Source organism: Alligator sinensis, unplaced genomic scaffold (genome assembly GCF_000455745.1).
Source record: "Alligator sinensis unplaced genomic scaffold, ASM45574v1 scaffold1185_1, whole genome shotgun sequence".
Classification (NCBI taxonomy): Eukaryota; Metazoa; Chordata; order Crocodylia; family Alligatoridae; genus Alligator; species Alligator sinensis.
The window spans coordinates 313,274-332,918 of NW_005842900.1; the positions used below are offsets into that span (position 1 = coordinate 313,274).

The window sequence follows — 19,645 nt, forward strand, 5'->3', positions numbered from 1 at the left end:
AGTTTTATGACCCAGAATGATGAGTTATTGTGTAGTACCTATCTTGCCACCTCACTTGGGCCATATTCAGTGATGGCAGTTACTGTTAAGCTCTGTGCCTGGCCTGTCTAATCTTCAGGTGCTCACGAAGTCTAATGTTTGGTTTGTTACTGGGAAGGTCCCAATTCAAATCTGTCTCCTCTGTGTTCTGTACATGATGGGCTTAGTAAGGCTCCCACATAGGCAGCAATACATCAGGGATGAGGACCTGAGCTGGGCATCTCATACTGACTTCTGGGCCAGCTTGTCATTTCATTACTGGAGCATGATTCAGTTTTTAGAACATTTTTTTACATGACTGCATGCTAGTGAAAGGAAGAGCCCAAACAAAAGCTCTTATGATGAGAGAATGATGTGACTTGCTGTTAATTGATATAGCTGTGGGGGTTTTTTCTAGAAGAAACTGTTCCACAGAGAAATGTGGTAGCTCCAGCGGGATCTGACACTCAAATCTGAGTGTTTCTAAAAGGGTGCAACCAGAATATTTGCTTCTGCACATGTGTGAATACATCTGAGAGCAGAACAATTTTCCTGTGTTCCTGAACAACTCCCTTGAAGAAGAGTATGATTTATAGTAATTTTCCTTTCAACTTCCCATAGGGTAACAGTGGCCTGAAACCAAAGGAGAATGAAGTCACATCCAAACCGTGGCACTGGCCCATCAATTACCAGGTATGTTGATAAACCCACCTTTCTGTCTGGTTGAAAATGCTTTAGATTGCGGTAGAGTGTCTCTTTATTAAAATGAAGATGTTGTGGACTTTATTTTGGGCAGAGTTCAAATAATTTGGACATGGTAAAGGATTCTTCTCAGCCTTGTCACTATCTCCATAAGGATGAAGATAGATACAGGCTCAACAGATGACCTAATCTTTCCTCATCTTCTGATCTCTTTCTCTTTAGGGCCTGCGTTTTTCTGGCATCAATGAGACAGATTATCGGGTTTATTTGCTGGGAAACCCGGTAAGTTGGGGCATTTTTGCAAAACAAAAGAAGTGCCTTTCACAAATATTAAGTTCTCCCTTTTCTAAAGACAGGCCTCCTGCTCTTTCTCCTTTCTACTCCTGTTGTGTAGTTTCATTTAGCACTTTCTTGTCATGTCTTATGCACTTACTACCACTTCAAAGTCTTCCTAAGAACCCAGACATCTTTACAACTAGATCTGGACTGGTTACAGAGGTGGGCGGATGAGAATAGGATGGGTTTCAGTACGGATAAGTGCAAGGTGCTGCACCTGGGGAGGAAGAACCAGCAGCAGACCTACAGGCTGGGGAACTCCCTTCTTGTCAGCACAGAGGCAGAAAAGGATCTTGGAGTCACTATTGATTCCAAAATGAACATGGGCCACCAATGTGGGGATGCAGTTAGGAAGGCTAACCACACCTTGTCATGCATCCATAGATGCATCACAAGCAGGTGATCCTCCCCCTCTATGCAACATTGAGGCCACAGTTGGAGTACGGAATCCAGTTCTGGGCGCTGCACTTCAGGAGGGATGTGGATAGCATTGAGAGGGTCCAGAGGAGGGCCACTCGCCTACCCTGCTGCCCCCTGATCATGCCCTATGAGGAGAGACTATGGGACCTGAACCTGTTCAGCCTTCACAAAAGAAGGCTGAGAGGGGATCTGGTGGCTACCTACAAACTTGCCAAGGGGGACCAGCAGGCAATGGGAAAGTCCCTGTTCCCCCGAGCACTACCGGGAGTTACAAGGAATAATGGCCATAAGCTGACTGAGAGTAGGTTCAGGCTAGACATCAGGAGGCACTACTTCACGGTCAGGGCGGCCAGGAGCTGGAATCAACTTCCTAGGGAAGTGGTGCTCGCCCCTACCCTGGGGATCTTCAAAAGGAGGCTAGACAATCACCTAGCCAGGGTCGTTTGACCCCAGCATTCTTTCCTGCCCATGGCAGGGGGTTGGACTTGATGACCTGCTTAGGTCCCTTCTGACCCTACTAACTATGAAACATCTGTCTTTCCCATCCAGGTAGTCTGGTGGCTGAATCTAGTCACTATCGGAGTGTACTTCCTAATGACAACTTCCACCGCTGTGGCCATGAAGAGGGGAGTTCAGCAAATGACTGAACACAGAGGTGAGGCCAACTCTCCCACACCTACTGCATTTGTACATTTATATGTTCATGATACAGGAAAGCTCCTCATATCCCTTATATCATGGAACATGTATCTACTGTATCACAGGTCTCAGCAATTGAACAGTATATGTTCAAGTAGAACCTGTATAAATATTTAAAATACATATGGTTGTAGAAGTACTAAAGCTTACTACTGGAATGAGGTAAATGTTAAGAAAAAGAGAGAGACTCATTTTTGCAAGCTAGAGAGGACCATTCTGAACCTGAGGTTTGACCTCTTGAGGCCATGTATTTAATTCAATGATTGCATCCAGTTCAGCATCTTGTGGTGAGCTCAAGTGTGTTTTTTAGAAAGAATTGTGTCTTCATTTAAATAATTTTTCATAGTGATGCATGGGGATGTAAATAGAAAGATGGGATGAAATTAAAAGCAGGTACATTTAAGCTAAATATCAGGGAAACCTCCCTGACATGGAGATACAGGAGACTACAGAACAGTCTCCCTAGGGAAGTGTTAGAAACTCCATCCTTCAAGTAATTTGAAAATGAACTGTACAGCAGTGTAGCAAAAACATTGTAGGGAGCAATCCTATATTGGCTGCAAGGGAAAGGGATCAATTTGACCCAGGGGAGATGGTTCAATTGAATCCATCTCGCTTTATGATTCTGTGACACATGCTGTATTTAATATTATGCATCCCTGTTAAAATGAAGCACACTAGCTGGTGCCCAGTAGGGAGCTGATAGAATCAAAACTAGTAAGTGGATATTAATAGCTCTTTGTCTTCCCTGCTGCCTTCTCTGTGTAGGTTGCAGAGCCCTTCACAGAGCCTTAGAGATCAAGTCTTACAGCAGCTTGGTGACATAAGCCAAGGTTTGCCTATAGAAAAGGTTCAGGGGAAAGGGATCCAGACTCAAAATTATTTTAACTAAGGTCGCACAGTGAGTTTATTGGAAACCAAATTTAGGTCTTCTAATCCCTTTCCTGTGTTCTAAACACCAGACCACAGTCCCATTTAGGCAGTGGCTTGATGAAGCTGATGTTAAGCATATTAACAATGACTGTCACTTGTATTTGAGTATTACTACTATTGATACTGAAAATCGATTTTCACATGTAGGGTTCAGGAAATGTGCCAGGGCAAGTTGGTATCTATGGTCTCTCCCACTGTCAGCCAAGGTGGTGCAATGATGTTCTGTTGTTTGTTCTGCTTCCTTCGTAGCAGAGTGCCAAGCTCACCTATTGTGGGCCTGGCAGATTGTATGTAAGAGAGATTGGAGAGTGAAGTTTCATATAGGCCAGGGGTGATGAAGATATATCTACCACTTGTCTCGCCACCAAATTTCTGAACCCATGGAAAGCCCTGTGGGTGAGATGGTGTGGCTCTGCATGCCAGATTGGGCTCGCAGACTAACCCTATGCACTGGATTGGGGCTGTAGACTGACCTTGTTTCACTCATCTGTCCCATGGGGCCAGATGAGTTGGGCACCATTGATCTAGACTGATGTCCTGAGCCACTGCAGACTTGTTCCTTACTGATCTGCAGGTTGATAGACCAGCCAGATCTATGAGCAGGTCTTCTAAGGTCCCCAATATATCCTTCAAGACTATGAGCTTTATGCGTCAGAGAATTGGTGGTGTTTTAAGATTTTGCATGGGTATTCCAGGTGGGAAGGTGTGGAGAGCCTTGGAACTGATGCCAAGCAAGAAGACAGCCTTTTGCTTAGATTGTTCTTGCCGCTCCTAGCACTGTTCATATTCTGACTGTTAGAAGACACAGAGTATGCAAAGTAGAACTGTAATTGTGAAGTTCCTCTAGTGAAGGATGTCTGTGTGTGTTTGTGTTCCAGAGCTCTTCCAAGTCTTATTGCGAGGTGGAGGGCAGATTATGCTGGGTTGGCTCCTTCATTACCTCCCTTTCTACATGATGGGCAGAGTCCTTTACTTTCATCATTACTTTCCTGCAATGCTTTTCTCCAGCATGTTGACAGGTAAGTACTGCCAGGAAAGGAAGAGAAGTTCAGTCAGAGATTTTTTTAAAGTGACATAGCTCAAAGAGATTAATTTTTTCCCCTTTCAAATAACTGGTTTAAAAATTATTAAAATATTGACTGGTTCAAAGTGGTTTTTTACCCTAGCAGCCTGCAACATTGTACCTTATGGTTGTGTCATTATGTTGGTGTTATATAAAAGTAAGGCTAGAAGGGACTGTAGGAGGTCTAGTCCAACACTGCTCACGGCAGGATCATCCCCATCTAAAACACCTGAGAAGAAAAATTGTCTAACCTGCACTTAAACTAACAGTGATGGAGATCCTACAATTTCTGTAGGGAATCTGTCACAGTCATCTGTTCCTTGTCATTCGAAGGTTCTTCCTAATATCTAACTTACGTCTCTCATGTTGAAATTTAAACCCCTAGGCATCTTGATTTGCCCTTGGAGAGGCTTTGTTAGCTAGTCAATAGAAAATTTGACTGGGATTTTGGAGATGTCTTCTGTTCCGTGTGTTACATTGTCCTCTTGTGTGACCTTGGGCAAGTCATTTCACTTCTTGACTCTTTCACCTACACTTTGTCTGTGTTGTCTGTTTAGACTCTGGGCTCTTCAGGGTTGGACTGTCTCTTACTCTGTGTCTGTACAGCACTTAGTACAGTGGGGACTTGACATCTTCTGTGCTTCCCTAAGTATTACCATAAAATATATGCTAAATACTACTGTTAATTCCAGTTTACTTCCAACATGATTTTGGCAGCCAGAGTCTTGAGAATTGCTAAAGAATAAAGCTTAATGCCTTTGTAAACTGAAAACTCTTGTTCTCAAATGTTATAAAGCATTAATCTCTTACCTCGTAGTACATGAGCCTTCAGCTACTAAAATCATGTTGCACTTGAAATGGAGGAGAGAAGAAAAAAGATGGTAATTTGGATTTATGTAATTTTGAGCTTTTCTACCACTACCTGTCAGGACTAATATAACACATTTATTCCAATGAAAAGATTAGGAAAACCAGGGGAGAAAAACCTGCACATCTAATGCTGAGGGTTTACGAGATATTTGTCTTTAAGAATAGATTTGTCCTTTGATCTTATTAGCTCTTTATTAGTATTGTATCATGACTGAATATAGCAAGCATGATTTTTCAGTGCCTGCATGCAACTCTCTCTGCCTACATGTCTGTTCCCTGGCTTTCTGTATAATGCCTCTACCTATGAGTTTTGAGGTTTTTTTCCTTCTCCTAGGAATTACTTGGGATACACTACTGAAATTCTGCACTGGGCACTTACTGTCCAGCACCATGGCTCGGAGGGTGTATACATGTGGGGTGCTGACACTGGTGCTGCTCATTGTCTACAGGTGAGAGCCAGTTCTGCATATAAAGCAGCCATTGTCTCAGAGGAACCTTTGGCTACTTGGCGTAGTGTCATTTTAATCATTTAGCCTCTCATCCCTTCTGTGAATTCATAATAGAGAGTCTCTTTCTTTAACCCTAGAGCTTGATGGATCCACACCCTTGTATCAAGGTAGTCTCCCTTTATCTCGGGGGTGGGCAATTATTTTGGGCGAAGGGCCACTTACTGAGTTTTGGCAAGCCATCGAGGGCCGCATGACAGGCAGCCAGGGGCAGATAAATATTAATTTTCGAAATTTTTTAGGGGCCCTGCAGGCCAGATAGAATGTCTTGGGGGGCCGCATTTTGCCCACCTCTGCTTTATCCTCTCAGTTTAGTAGATGCACACTCTGGTCACCACCCCAAATGGTGCCAGACTGTATGCTGTACTTTAAATGTAGGTTAAATAAATGTTTCTGTAAGTTTCATTACCCTGCCCTGCTCCTGAATTGTTTTTCCCAAGAAAGAGGTGTGTTAGTTTTAAGTTATACACCTGTGTGTACTAATCTTGCTGAGAAACAGTGAGAGGATCCTAAGTGGAGTTTAGAGCAGCCCCGTTTGAAAGCACCTGTTTGTCCTTTATTCAGACTCAGCTATTGCTGTCACCTAGGACTGAACATTTTGCACTTAATCAGACTGACAGATTTGTCTGGGTTCTTTTCACAGCTTCTACCTCTTCCATCCATTGTCCTATGGGATGGTAGGACCCATGGCCTCAGATCCCAACAGCTCAATGGCAGGGCTGAGGTGGTTGGAATCATGGGAATTCTAGACCCATCAAGAAGCAACCTGGAACAAGGGAATAAAAAATGCAAGAATTGCTAAATGTTACGCTGATTCAGGGACACTTAGAGGCAAGTGGCTGCAAAATGTCCACTCTGGAGAACTTGGAGGAACCTGCTTCCCTCAGTGACCCAATGTGTCAGTGTTGGTTTGCACAGATTGTCTTGGCAGGGTTGGGATATCACAAACAGGGTGCTCTGAATAAGACTCAAGCCACTAATTCTGTATGTTCTGTTTCTTTGGAACATCTGCTGCTTTAAAACCTGGGTCATTTGGGCAATGCAGAACTCTTTACGTTCAAACAACTGTGTCCTGTCCTGCAGTTGCATCAGAGTGAGTTGAAAGATTCTTGTATTTGTATATGCTAGAGGTTGTACGTATATGTGTCTGTCTGTCGTTGCTCATGAGAATCACTTGAGTGCAGGAAAGAACTGACTCTAGAATGCACAATGCCCAGACACACTAAAGATCTTTTCATTTTTAACATTATAACAGTGGATTTTTTTTAAAAGGTTTATGTAAATATCAGCAAATATCTGAATATCACTTTGCCCTGGCGCTTTCCATTTCACTGTGCCTGGCAGGTTCAGCATCAGATCAAAGTGTCAGCCATTGTGCCTTGTCTATTCCCCAGGCCATTTTACAGACAGAGGAGGTAAAGATTGCTTATCCCATGATATTACTTTTCTTTCTGGACCCCTGTAACCATTGATTGTAGTAGCTGGGTAGTTACCTGGAAAGCCTCTGCTACAAGCCAGACTGTTCTACCTCAGCACTTTACAAATCAGGCTCAAGTTGCTTAGAAGCTCCAAAGATAATTACAGTGGAAACAGCATGTTTTTTATTTCCTGCCCTGGGTTCTATGATGTAAGGACCTGTCCCTTTGAGACTGAATGATAAGCTAGAAACCTTGCCAGCAGCTCACATTTGTCCTTTGATCCCAGCAGCTTCACTGTTTGCAACTGTGCTTTAAGCGGAGAGGCAAAGGCATCATCTTAATGAATGTGGTATCTGCAAAGCTGGCTAGATGTTGTGCTGCATACTAGGCTGAGGCTCAGTTCAGACTTGCTGTCATTTCCCTTTAACAAAGGAAATGAAGAAGTGTTCTGCTAAGCAGTTGCTTGCTATTGTAACAGGATAGCTTAGAGTGTCACATCCCCCTCTAGAGGTTGACTTACAAAGAAAGGTAAGAGCCTACTACTGCTACCAGCTCCACTGATATAGAATTGATGTTTTTTGAGTTAACCCCTTGCTGATAATTCCTGGTAGGGGGTCATTACATTAATTAGATATTGGGTTTATTGATCCCTTTTTATTTGCAGTGGTAGGAAGTGCTGCCCTCTGGCCAAAGCAGGGCTGCATAAAAGTGATGTGTAGGAAAGGACAAAGGAGAGGGTTGAAAGGTTCCCCAGGTTCTGATGGGAGCTAAAAGAACAGCTGTGGATTGTCAGCTTGTGGCAATATGATAGGCAGGTGTTGCATTGCTGCATTTGTGGTAACATGATGGGGCATCTTACACCTTTAGTGATGGCATTTCTGATATTGTGAATATGTATTTTTTCTGGGGGGATCCCATTGCTATAGGGTCTGCAGTGCCTTCAAGGGCTCATGGAAGGAGGGGATTGATGCGAGGCACTCCCAGCAGTGATGACTTAGTGTTGATTTAGACACCGATGGCAGCAAACTAGCACCTGGCTATTGAGAAACAAGGAATGGTGGGTATCTTTATAGATAAAGTCCCAAAGGTAGTTTACACATTTTAGCTAGACGATGTTTTAGGAATCTTTGTTACTCCAGCAGATGTGGAGGGGTAAAACTTCAGGAATAGTGAAAAATTGGTCCTGCTTTGTTCCTTGATAATGACTTCTGTTTCTCTTGCAGCAGTGAGAGATTTTCTTGGAGTTATGGCTCAGCTTGGGATTGTTTGATAGCAAAAAACTGTGCCTAACTTATTTTCCCTGCTAGCTTCTATGCTCCAGATTCAATATAGACAAGGGACTATTTGTTTTTGATGCCAGCAGTTTGCATGGCTTGCACTGGGAATCTAACTCCGGCACAAAAGTTAAGTCACTTCTTGGCCCTTTTGTACTCCGTGCAGCATGAACTATGCTCTGAAAAAAATCTACATATCTTATAGTGTCACTCAGCCCCACACTGGATTCTTTTACCCTTTGAGCTAGGATCTTAAAGGGACTATATACAAATACAAAGGTTCCCTGCAGCATCCAACCTTTCAATGGGTGTAAGTCTAGGAAGCAGCCTCTGGGCTGGCAGGTCAAATGTAAACTGAAGGAACTTGATTGTCTTCAATAGAAAAATGCTGATTTACCTCAGCAGAGGATCTGACTCTAAATATTTGTCTGTTGGAAAACTGAGGCCATTGCTGAGCCTAAAGCAAGCATGGGACCTGCAAAATGGAGTGATTTGTCTTCCTCTTGCAGTCAACATAGACATTCCTCCCAGAGCTGTGCAGGATGTGAAGCAGGGTGTACAGTGCTGCTAGAGGCAGCTGTGACTGTAGTGCTTCCATTTTGACTGGAAGTCTCTCAAAGACCATCTCTAAGCTTTCTTTTTGGGGTCTGGGCTGAAATGCCTTGATGGACACTACTTTGTTCTAGGACTCCCGTCTCTGGAATAAATTCAGACTCATCTTGAGGACTCTTTACCCAGTCATGTGGAAGCCTAGTTCTTATTGGTTTCTCAGGCTGCATATGCTGCTGTCTGGAGTAACTGTTCTCTTCAGAGTTTGCCAGGCTGGGCTCTGTTGTTGAAATCTGCAGGCTTTGAAATTCCTGTTCCTGTTCTTTCCTGTTCTTTGCATCATAAACTTGTGCTTGTGCCTCTTCTGTCTTTGGAAGATATGTAGAAAGGCTCACATTAAACACATTCAACATAGCTTAGGCATTCCACCCATCCACCTGAGGTTTCTGTTGGAATTCACTGCTGTGTATGCATGTCTCCCCCTGCAAGAGTTCCTGGCTCTGTGGAATTAATCCAGGTACTCATCTTTGTGGGATAGGGCTACAGTCTTGATAAGTATTTGAATGAAATCACCTTTTCAGGGACAGCTTTTTTCCCATGGAAAGCTCACACTCAAGAGAGTAACTAATAGGTACATGACACAGTGCTGATCACTAGCCCAGTCCAGAGATGCACTAATAGGGAAGCCAGGATCAGTCTGGTCCACAGCAGGTTGGTTGTTTTGTTTTTTTTTGAAGTCTTAACTTGAATTTATATTGATGCACAAAATGAATGAATGAATAGGATCCAGCTTTTTATATCCCTTCCCATTCTCTTCACTTTCTGCAGTACTGGACTCCTTTCTATACTGCTGCTTCAGTCATTAAGCTAAGCCTGCCCCCAGCATGGGCTGGACTGCCACGCCCACTTTACATTCTCCTGAGAGAATGAATGCCTGTCACAGACACTCTTGGCAAAGGCAGCACTCCTTCTCTTGGAAGTCTGTAAAAATGGATTTTTAAGAGCATTATCAGAGTTCAAAGGGTGAAACTTGTATCTTCACATAGAAGAGACTGTCTTTCTTGTCTAGGCCTTTGGGACTCTTGTCCAAAGTATTTCAGAGAAGCTAACAGATGGGTTCATATTTATTCTTCTTAACTATGTCTATTTATAGCTCAGAAATATTGTGGAGTCTAGTGGCTCAGTCTCTGGATGCAATAACCAGCAGCATATACATGAACAAGTTATGGGTACTGCTAGAACACTCCTTTTCTCCTCTAATGTCCATGCTGAAGTCCTGAGCATGTAATCTATGATAGACTTGTATCTCCACCAACTGGAAGATCTGCATAGAACTTCCTCCTTCAGAGTGTGTCCAATATTTAATTGACCAGAGGTGTGTCATGTTGGGGGGAGTTTGGGAGATGAAGAGTGTTAAAGTTTCAGGAAGTTCATTCTTTCTGCCTGGTGTGGAAGAGATAAGAGACAAGCATACTGCTTCCACAGCATGCCCAGCCCCTTCTGGGAGCCTTGAAAATCAGGAAACAAGGACTCAGTTGGTTCCGTCTCCTGTGGAGAACTTAGTGCCGGGCAGCATGTTTGACCCTGAGTTTCTTCATTTCTTGAATATGCTTCATACGGTTATGTTTGGGAGCCATGGGCTGTTGACAATCGCAAGTGATGCCTGAGAGAGAGAGGAGAGACATTGATGCTGGAACCGCTACTGCCATTTAGTGTGTGTTAGGTCTTAAAATATAGGGAGGCAGGCAGGTTTATGTTACATTAAAGGAATAGGTTGGGCTCTGATTTTATGCAGAACTGAGTAGAAGTTTAGAGGTACAAAGATGATATGTGTACTTTTGTAACATCCTTCTGTAGTATGAACCTTTCTTACTAATGCTGCTAATATTAACTCTGTGTGTGTGTGTGTGTATTTGACTCTCCTAATTCTTTTCTGTTGCAGAGCAGTGAGGGTTGCTAAGTGTGTGCTGTACTAAATGAATGAGGGAGTGTCCACTTAAACCAGGAATTAATTTTGTAAAGGAACTAATGAAAAATAGAGCTAAAATATGGACTTCAGTTTTGTAATAAATAGCTCTTCTTTCAAAGATCTTGTTCACTTCATTTCTGAATTTTGATTTCTTTCCTCCTCTCCCAACCACACAAACAGCAGCAATCTGAACTTCCAAGAGATCCATTGGAGAATGAGATACACCTATATCAATGATGACCTAAATGTAATGATCATGTTCTACAAAATACAGCTCACAGCCAGCTTCAACTTTTAACATAGAAGGGCCATCTGCTTCAGTGCAAGTTCAAGGAGACATTGCTTCCCAGTATTTTGTCCATGGAGGCAGAGTGGATGCATTTTGATGAAGACGAAGTATTGACTGCTGATGTTGATAGTCTTCATTTACTGTCTTTCCATGTTACGGTGGAAGGCAGCTAGAATGGGTCTGAGATGTTATGCATAAGCGGTGAGGGAAAATATTATTTACGAGGGCTGAGCCCCACTTGACCTGCCACTCCTCCTTCCTGCAGGACCATTGTGGGGCTGGCACATGCTGGTGCTGTATGTGGTGGCAGAGGAGCAGTTTCATGCCGAGCAGCACTGGGCACTGTGGGACTGCGGCCCTGTGGTGCTGCTGCTGTTGCCAGCTGCCGCAAAAATTTTGGTGGGGCTAAGTCCTGTTAGCCCTGGCCTTCTGCTGCCTGTGATGTCATAGATTTAATAGATTTCTAGGGTCAGAGGGGACCTGGTAGATCATCGGGTCTGAACCCCTGCTTCAGGCAGGAAAGAGAGCTGGGGTTAAGTAACCCCAGCCAGATGCCTGTCTAATCTCTTCTTGAACACCTCCAAAGTTAGGGGAAAGCACCACCTCCCTTGGAAGCCCATTCCATATTTTGGCATCCCTCACCATAACGAATTTCTTCCTTATGTCCAATCTAAATCTATTCTCCTTCAGTTTGTGGCCATTATTTCTCTGGTAACCCCAAGGGATGCTCTGGTAAACAGTGTCCCCTATCCCTGCTGACACCCCCCCATTCCCCCCGGATGAGTTTGTAGGCAGCCACAAGATCGCCTCTCAGCCTTCTCTTGCGGAGGCTGAAGAGATTCAGGTTCCTCAGTCTCTCTACATGCCACCACTCTCCCTATGGGGTCTTACCTGCAGACCCTCAACCATACAAGTAGCCCTCCTCTGAACCCTCTCAAGGTTATCCACATCCCTCTTGAAGCGTGGTGCCCAAAACTGGATGCAGTACTCCATCTGCGGCCTCACCAATGCTGCGTAGAGGGAATTATCACTTCCCTAGACCTGCTTGTGATGCACCTACTAATGCAAGAAAGAATGCAGTTAGCTTTGCTTATTACCTCCTCGCACTGGTGACTCGTGTTCATTTTTGCATCAACCAGGACTCTGAGATCTCTTTCCACTGTTGTGTTACTCAGAATGGTACCCCCTAGTCTATAGGTGTGTTGGAGATTCTTTCTTCCCAGGTGCAGCACCTTGCATTTATCCTTGTTAAATTGCATCCTATTCTGATCCACCCACTTTCCCAGTCTATCCAAATCTGCCTGAATTTGCTCCCTGCCCTCCAATGTGTTTACTATACCCCATAGTTTAGTGTCATTGGTGAATTTGGACAAGGTGCTTTCAACACCTTCATCCAAATTGCTGATGAAGATATTAAACAGTACTGGTCCCAGGACAGAGCCTTGCGGGACACCACTGCCCACATCCCTCCAGGGAGAAACCGACCCATCCACCACCACTCTCTGGGTGTGTCCCATAAGCCAGTTTTTCACCCACCTTACTGTGAGAAAATCCACATCACAGCTACTCAGTTTGCTCATAAGAATTGGGTGTGACACTGTCATGCTCATTAGGTGTAGCCCTCAGACTCCTGGTAGGTTGCCTATGATACCTGAGCATTCTCTGGCTGGAGGCATTTTTTCTGTTCCATCAGGGACTCATATTTGGCCAGTCCCTCAATCCTATTCCCAGTGGATATTTGTCCACAACAAAACCAATGCATAGATCAATGCAAATGGGAACCCCTGTTGTGGGACAGGCCCAAGACAAAATTAATGGGAGTTGCAGGAAATTAGAACTGGGTTCCCCAAGACTGGAAGAACAAGATAATGCCTCACATGCTTTAATAGTAACGAGGACTAATCAGCTTATATCAAGAGTCTCTTGCACAAGTCTACAGATATTGTGCTATCACTTGGGAAAGCAAGTTAATGCTCACTTGAACAGCGTCCAGCTAAGTCCTCTTTCCTGAAAAAAGAGATGGTAATATAGAGGACACCAGTGAGAAATTATATGGCAGATGTATAATTTACTATATTCCTGTAGCATCTAAAATGTAAATGCATCGTCAGTAACCTCTTCTTCTCTCCTGTTCAGCCAGTTCCTAAAGACAGTGAACATTAATGCTTGAGTCCATCTGTGCAGGGGTGTAGGTTGTAGCCGTGTTGGAAGAGCACACACCAACTGCTGAAACTTCCTTAGCCTGACGAAGGGTTTTTGAACTCAAAAGCTTGCTTAATAACTATTCTCCAACTATTTGGGTTGGTCTAATAAAAGATATCAAATTCATCCAAGGAACCTTGTCTGCCTGAGTCCATCTGTGATACTGTATATCAGGATTTGGAGAAAGGTCATCTCAGATGGAAAAATGGGATCACTGGGCCTTGATTGTAGATGAAAATGCAGGATGCAATGACAAGGTATTCAGAATAGCAAAGTGCTTCATTAAAACAAAAACATGGGAATCTAAGTGAAGTTGTTCAGCAAACCAAGGCTTAACGTATATGACTAAGTTGAGGGAGTGTGGGAGAAAAATTAAGGTAGTTCATTTTATGGATAGACTGCAGTGGAATGTAGTGAAGCGTAGATTAAAACATTGGTAATATTCAGAGAGAGTCATCCCATTTTTCCTTCAATAAATATTCTAAATTCAAGGAATATTGGTTACCATATTTACTCCAATATAAGATGAGTTTTTTCCCCAGTCAGCATGGCGGGGGGACCCCTCATCTTACGTTCACATACAAGAAAACCTCCTCCTTAAATATATTGTCTATCATTAAGGTGCTGTTCAGTAGTGGAAACCAACTCTGAAGTTCATTGAATGCAGCCCACACTGAGCATGTCTGTAAAACGTACGCCCCTCCAATTTGGACTCTCGGTTTAGTGAAACAGGTGTGTCCAGTCTTCTTTCCTCCACTTCTTCTCTGCCTCTGCAAGCTCTTGCTTGTCCCTTATCAATGTAATATTTCAGTTCATGCAGCCCCAGCCTCAGGCACTCTTTCGATGACAACTAATACCCAGAGGTTTCTTATGTTCCATAAACAAGTTTTAACTCGTGCTAATAAAGTCCTTAATAGTGTTTCTTCTGGTCCCTTTGGTATGAGGCCATATAGTACCAGCTCCCATGCTAAGGATGGGTTAATTTTGGTGACACTCAGAAAGCAGCAGACTCTTTCCCATATCCTTTGCATATGTATTTTCCCAAAACACACATCCTACTGTTTCTTCTTCTCCTCATCTCTCCCTTGGGCACCTTTGATGAGTGTGTCAAGCCACACCTGTGTTGCAGTTCTCTCACCAGCAAGGTTTTTCTTACATCCATCCATGCCAGGTCAGCATGTTTGCCTGTTAATTGTTTACATGCCACCACTCTCCCCACACCTTCTTCACTTGTCCTTCTGTGAAGTTTCCCACTGGTGCCATCCTCTCTCTCTCCCTTACTGCTTTCATCAATTTCTTATTATCCTTTAGGACCTTCAGCCCTACCTTCCCTATTTGATATGTCTGCATGAATCCTTCTATCCTGCTGTAATGAATCAGTCCATGATCATGGACTCTTCAAAGAGGTCTGTTATAATTCCCATTTCCTTAAAATTGCAGGTATGTGAAATTGGGTGATATGCTCTGTTTTCCCCTCTCCCTTTGTTACCACTTTGTATATTATGGTTACATATTTTGCATAGCTATAGATTCCCAAGTATGGCAGACCCCATCCCTCCATCTCTCCTGCTTTGTACAGTTCAGCTCTAGCCAACCTTTCTCTTTGCATACCAGAAGAACGTACATATTTCCCTCTGTACTGTTGTTATTTGCCACCACGTTGGTGGGAATACAATCCCCTTGTATAGAATAATCAGCAGTAGTAGAGCCTTAAATGCCACCACTTTTCTGCAAAGGACAGTGTTTTTCTGGACTAGAACCAAAGTATTTGCTGTAGCCTTGCTTTCACTTTTCCCACGTTGTGTTAACTTTCCTTTCAAAGTTCATTGGGTTCCTTAACACTCTGATTTTTCTCTCTCTTATTTGAAGGCTCAACTTCTTCAAGTCCCTCCAGTTCCCCACTCTCATTCTGTTGCTTTCTGATCTATTTGTTTTATCCCCCATTGCTTCCCCAGTACTCTGATGTATGCTTTAGCACCGTCTCCATTTATCTCTAACTACTACATTATATATCATCCATGTGTAGTAGGGCTGTGCAAAACAGCAGCATTCTGCTTCGACTTCTGTTTCGACATTTTGACGGAACAGTGTTTTGTTTTGAGTTTTGTTTCATTTTGAAAGTGCTGTTCTGTTCTGTTCTGTTTTGTCAAAATGGTTTTGCTGTTTCACCCATAGGCTATAATGAGGAAGCATGAAACAGCCTATAACTTTGTCATTTCTTCCCTGATTCTGATGAAACTTGCAGGGATGGCAGCCCCTTCTGAGGGCATGAAGCCTGCCAAGTTTCAAGGAGATTGATGCAGAGGCACTTCCTCCAGCCTGGCTGAGTTCCCCAGCACTGCGAGGGACTGGGAACTCAGCCCCGTAGAACTGAGCCCAGTGGTGGGAGGCACCAGATCTGCCTGCCTTCTGCCACCAGGCTGAGCTCCATTGGGCTGGTGGAGCCGATTTGGAGCGCAGCCCGGCAGCGGGAGGCGAGCAGAGCTGGCGCTGTGCTCCAATTGGCTCCACCAGCCCCATGGAGCACAGCCCAGCAGCGGGAAGCAGGGAGAGCCAAGGCTGCGCTCCCCGCCAGGCTGAGCCACATGGGGCTGTGGAGCCACTGGGAGCGCAGCCCTGGCTCTCCCCTGTCTCCCACCACCTGGCTGGCTGCTTCAAAATTCAAAATGTTTTGAAACTTTCAAAATGTATTGACTGGTCTTGTTTCGTTTTGAGGCAGTTTTGAAGCCCTTTGTTTCATTTTGATTTCACTGTTTTGAGCTCAAAACAAGTCAAAGCAGCATCAAAATGAAACAGCTGGCAAAGTTTCACACAGCCCTAATGTATAATATGTATTTTACCTCCCCCTCCTGGTATCTTTACTCTGCTTATGACCTTGTCTTTTCTTATTCTTTGTGCTAATACTTCCATGCCACACACAAATGGTAGTGGTGACAGGGAGCACCCTTGTCTCACCCCTGTGTAGATTTTAAAGGTCCTACTTAGGTGCTTTGGTTTTGACTCTCCACTTCTCTATACGGTAACCTTATCCAACATATACATTTATCTGGGAACCCCATTTTTCCTAGCACCTTGAATATGTAATCATGATCCACTCTGGCATATGCTTTTTCTACATCTAGGTTTGCTATAATTGAGTTTGTTTTCCTGTCTTGGATGTGGGACAGTGCATCTCTGATCACATGGATCATTTTGGAGATCCTTCTACTTGGTACTGCGCATACTTGGTCTTCATATATTATCTTCTGGAAGTTTTTTCTCATCCTCAAAGCCAGCATCTTGGCTTTTGCCCATATTAAGGAGCGTAATCGGTCTCCAGTTTTTTCAGGAGTTCCTTCTCCTCTTCCTTGAAGAGTAAGATCACAGTGCTTCTTGTAAAATCTTTCCCTGCCTCCCCTGTTCCCACACTTTCCTCAAAACTTAGACTATATCCCTCCCTACCCTTGCCCAAAACTTCTCATAAAGTCCATCTGGTCCTTGTGATTTCCCTCTCTTAAAGGCTTTTAAACACTCCTCCACTTACTTTAAGTTTCTTTTCTTCTATCTACGTTGCTTCCTCTTCCTCCTCTACTTTCTCTTCAATCTCTTCCAAGAAATCCTTCATCTTCTTCCTGTTTCCTTCTGGTATAGCTTGGTGTGAAATTTTCTCATTGCCTCCTGCTTTTTCACACAGGCACCACCTTCTTCCCTCACTGCTTTAAGTTCTCCTTTTGCTGCCTTCACTCTGGCTGAAAATTATTAGTACTACCTTTGTTTTGTCCCACTCAAGGTGCTTGTGCTAAATACATTTTCTCTCGTTTTTTCTTTTGAACTAGGTTTCTAACTTTTTCCTTCTTTCTTCTAGCTCTTCTCATACTTGTCTTCCTTCTTCAGCTTCCTTTAGCAGCTTCTGCATCTTTCTTTGTAGCTGTCTTGGCTCTTTTTTCTTTTCTCTGCACATGTTCAGCCTTTCTTCATGAAGAATTCTCCTGTCCTCTTCTTTACCATCATCCACTGTTGTCTGGCACTCCTGAAATATTTCTGTGGTGTTCACACCCCTCATATTGTCTGGTGTATGCTTGACACATCTCTTCATCTTGTAACAGCCACATGTTTAACTTCCACAGTCCCTTCCCTCTCATGGGGCTCTTACCAAGACTCATTTCCACCTTCAGCATCTGGTGATCACTAAAAAACACGTCTGGTTTTTTTCTTCCTTATCTCCATTTCTTTTGATACAAACACAAAGTAAATTCTTAACTGTTTCTTTCTGCTGGGGTCTGTTCTAGTGAAAACTTTCTCCCCTGCCCACACATCTCTTAGCGACTCTTATTATATTTGTTAACAGTCTGGATGAGCTGTCTAAAGCTCCATTTCCTCCTTTCCCTGTTCTGTCGCCCACTTTGATTATACAATTGAAATCTCTCGCTATTATGCGTGGTCTCCCTTCAACCATGTAAACTGCTAGCTTTGCACATTCTTTCCCTTCCTCCCCAGTGGTGCATATACATTGAAAATTTCTAATTGTGTTTGCCCAACTGATAGTATCATTCACTGCAGTCTGCCACTGATGACTGCTTCTACCTGCTTTGCTCTCAACTTTTTGCTACCCCTGCTGCTTTGTCCCTGATCACCAAGATGGTCCCCATCTTCACCTTCTCTCAAAGCATTTATAATCTTTCTCCCTGATATATCACATTGTTGTAGGCAGATTGTCTGCTCTTATTTGATTCAACACTGGTTCAATCTGGTCCCATCTTTTTCTTGTTAAGATACAGGCAGTCCTTGAATTGCAATGTTTTGAGTTACAATGTTTCATACTTACAACATTTATAAATTGACACCCTGTTTCAACTTTCTGACAGCAGTTTCAACTTTACAATGCTCGATTTGATGTGACGCCATACCAGCGAACAAGTTTGGTGTGTCACCCATCTCCCTGGAGAACATCTGTCCAGACTTCCTTGGACACTTTCTTTAAGAAAGCAGACAAGACTCCAGAAAAACCTGCAGCCAAGACTCCTGAGAAGACTCCAGCCAAGAACCCTTCAAAAAGTCCAACCAAGAGCCTTTCACAAAGTCCAGCAAAATCACCTCAAAGAAGTCCTTCCAAATCAATATGATTGCTATTTACAATATAAATACATGAATGTAGCTATATTACTCATCTATAATTGATTGAGTACAAAATTCTGGGGTATTTTTGGTGAAAATAGGGTGTCGGGCCTTGGTTCAGGATCCAATCCTCCACTTATAACATTGTTTCTTATGAGAAAATTGGTTCCGAGTTGCAATGTTTCGACTTAAGACTCCGACTTCAGTTTTGAGGTCTGTTGTAAGTCCAAGGATTGCCTGTACTCTTGATGTGAAGCAAAACTATTGTCAGTGCTATTTATCAGGGCTGTGCGAAACGGCACTGTTCTGTTCCGACTTCAGTTTTGAGGTCTGGGTGGAACAGTGGTTTGTACTGAATTTTATTTCAACTTGAAACAGCCTCACTGTTTCATTTCGACATTTTGCCCAACCATTGGGCTGGGCAAAGGAACTCAGCCCAGCTGGACTGAGTTCCCAACCCCAGTCCCATGATCAGGCTGGGGAAACTCAGCCCAGCTGGGTTGACTTCCCATCCCCCATGCTAGATGGTGCCGGGGGTGGGGAGTCAGCCCAGCTGGACTGACTTCCCATCCCCAGCTCTATGGTTGAAACATTTGACTTTTGAAACATTTCGACTAGCCTTGTTTTGTTTTGAGGCTATTTCGATGCCCTTTGTTTCGCTTTGATTTTGCTGTTTCGACATTGAAACAGTGTTGAAATGAAACGGCCAGCGAAATTTCGTACAGCCCTACTATTTATGCTTGTTTTAATGTGCCTGTCCCTTTAAGGGTTATCTGACCTTGCTTTGAGCTGAGTGTGTTTGTCCCTTTAAGGTTTGTCTGTGCCACACTGCTCAGGGAGGTTGACTCCTTCAGCTCCCTTAATTGCATTCCTGTAGCCTTTGCAGGCTGCTAAATTGCTCTGGTATTTAGGAAGGCTTGCATATTCCCATTTCCCTGCTGCTTCCTGCCTTCTGGTCTCTGTTCTGAGCTGGAGCCCAGAGGCATTAGTGGCAGAAAAATGCTCTCTGGTTCTTCCTCCGACTCACCTCCCTCATTGTCAGGTTTCTTCTTCCTACTCTTCATCTCCTGCATCTTCTTTCTTTTTCCAGCCTCTCCCTCTGGTTCTTTCTCTTGCTCCATCTCCACTAATATTGTCTGCAGGGCGTGTCTTTCTTCCTTACCCCCACCTTCATGTCTGACTTGTTCACTGTTCACACCTTCCCTTCCATCTCCTCCTCCAGGTTCCCCACTTTTCCGCATTTGCTGCACTGTTTTTGTTGCTCATGGTACATTATAAAACCCTGGTATGCCCTGATCTGGGT

At 43.6% G+C, this 19,645-nt stretch overlaps 1 protein-coding gene across 2 annotated transcripts in view; it reads left to right on the forward strand.

Annotated features, from left to right (window-relative positions):
• POMT2 (protein O-mannosyltransferase 2) overlaps nt 1-11,440 on the forward strand; it is a 45,695-nt gene extending 34,255 nt beyond the window's left edge. The window contains exons 16-22 of one of the 2 annotated variants that reach the window (XR_003091864.1): nt 640-711; nt 943-1,002; nt 2,026-2,131; nt 3,987-4,127; nt 5,376-5,490; nt 6,191-8,022; nt 10,938-11,440. Coding sequence is in view for 1 of the 2 variants with exons in the window: in XM_006035965.3 (XP_006036027.1) it covers nt 640-711; nt 943-1,002; nt 2,026-2,131; nt 3,987-4,127; nt 5,376-5,490; nt 6,191-6,296 (600 nt within the window). In the remaining variant the exon portion in view is untranslated. Of the gene's footprint in view, nt 1-639; nt 712-942; nt 1,003-2,025; nt 2,132-3,986; nt 4,128-5,375; nt 5,491-6,190; nt 10,858-10,937 lie in introns of those variants that run through there. The other variant, XM_006035965.3, reaches the window with a different exon arrangement.
• The last annotated feature ends 8,205 nt before the right edge of the window (nt 11,441-19,645 follow it).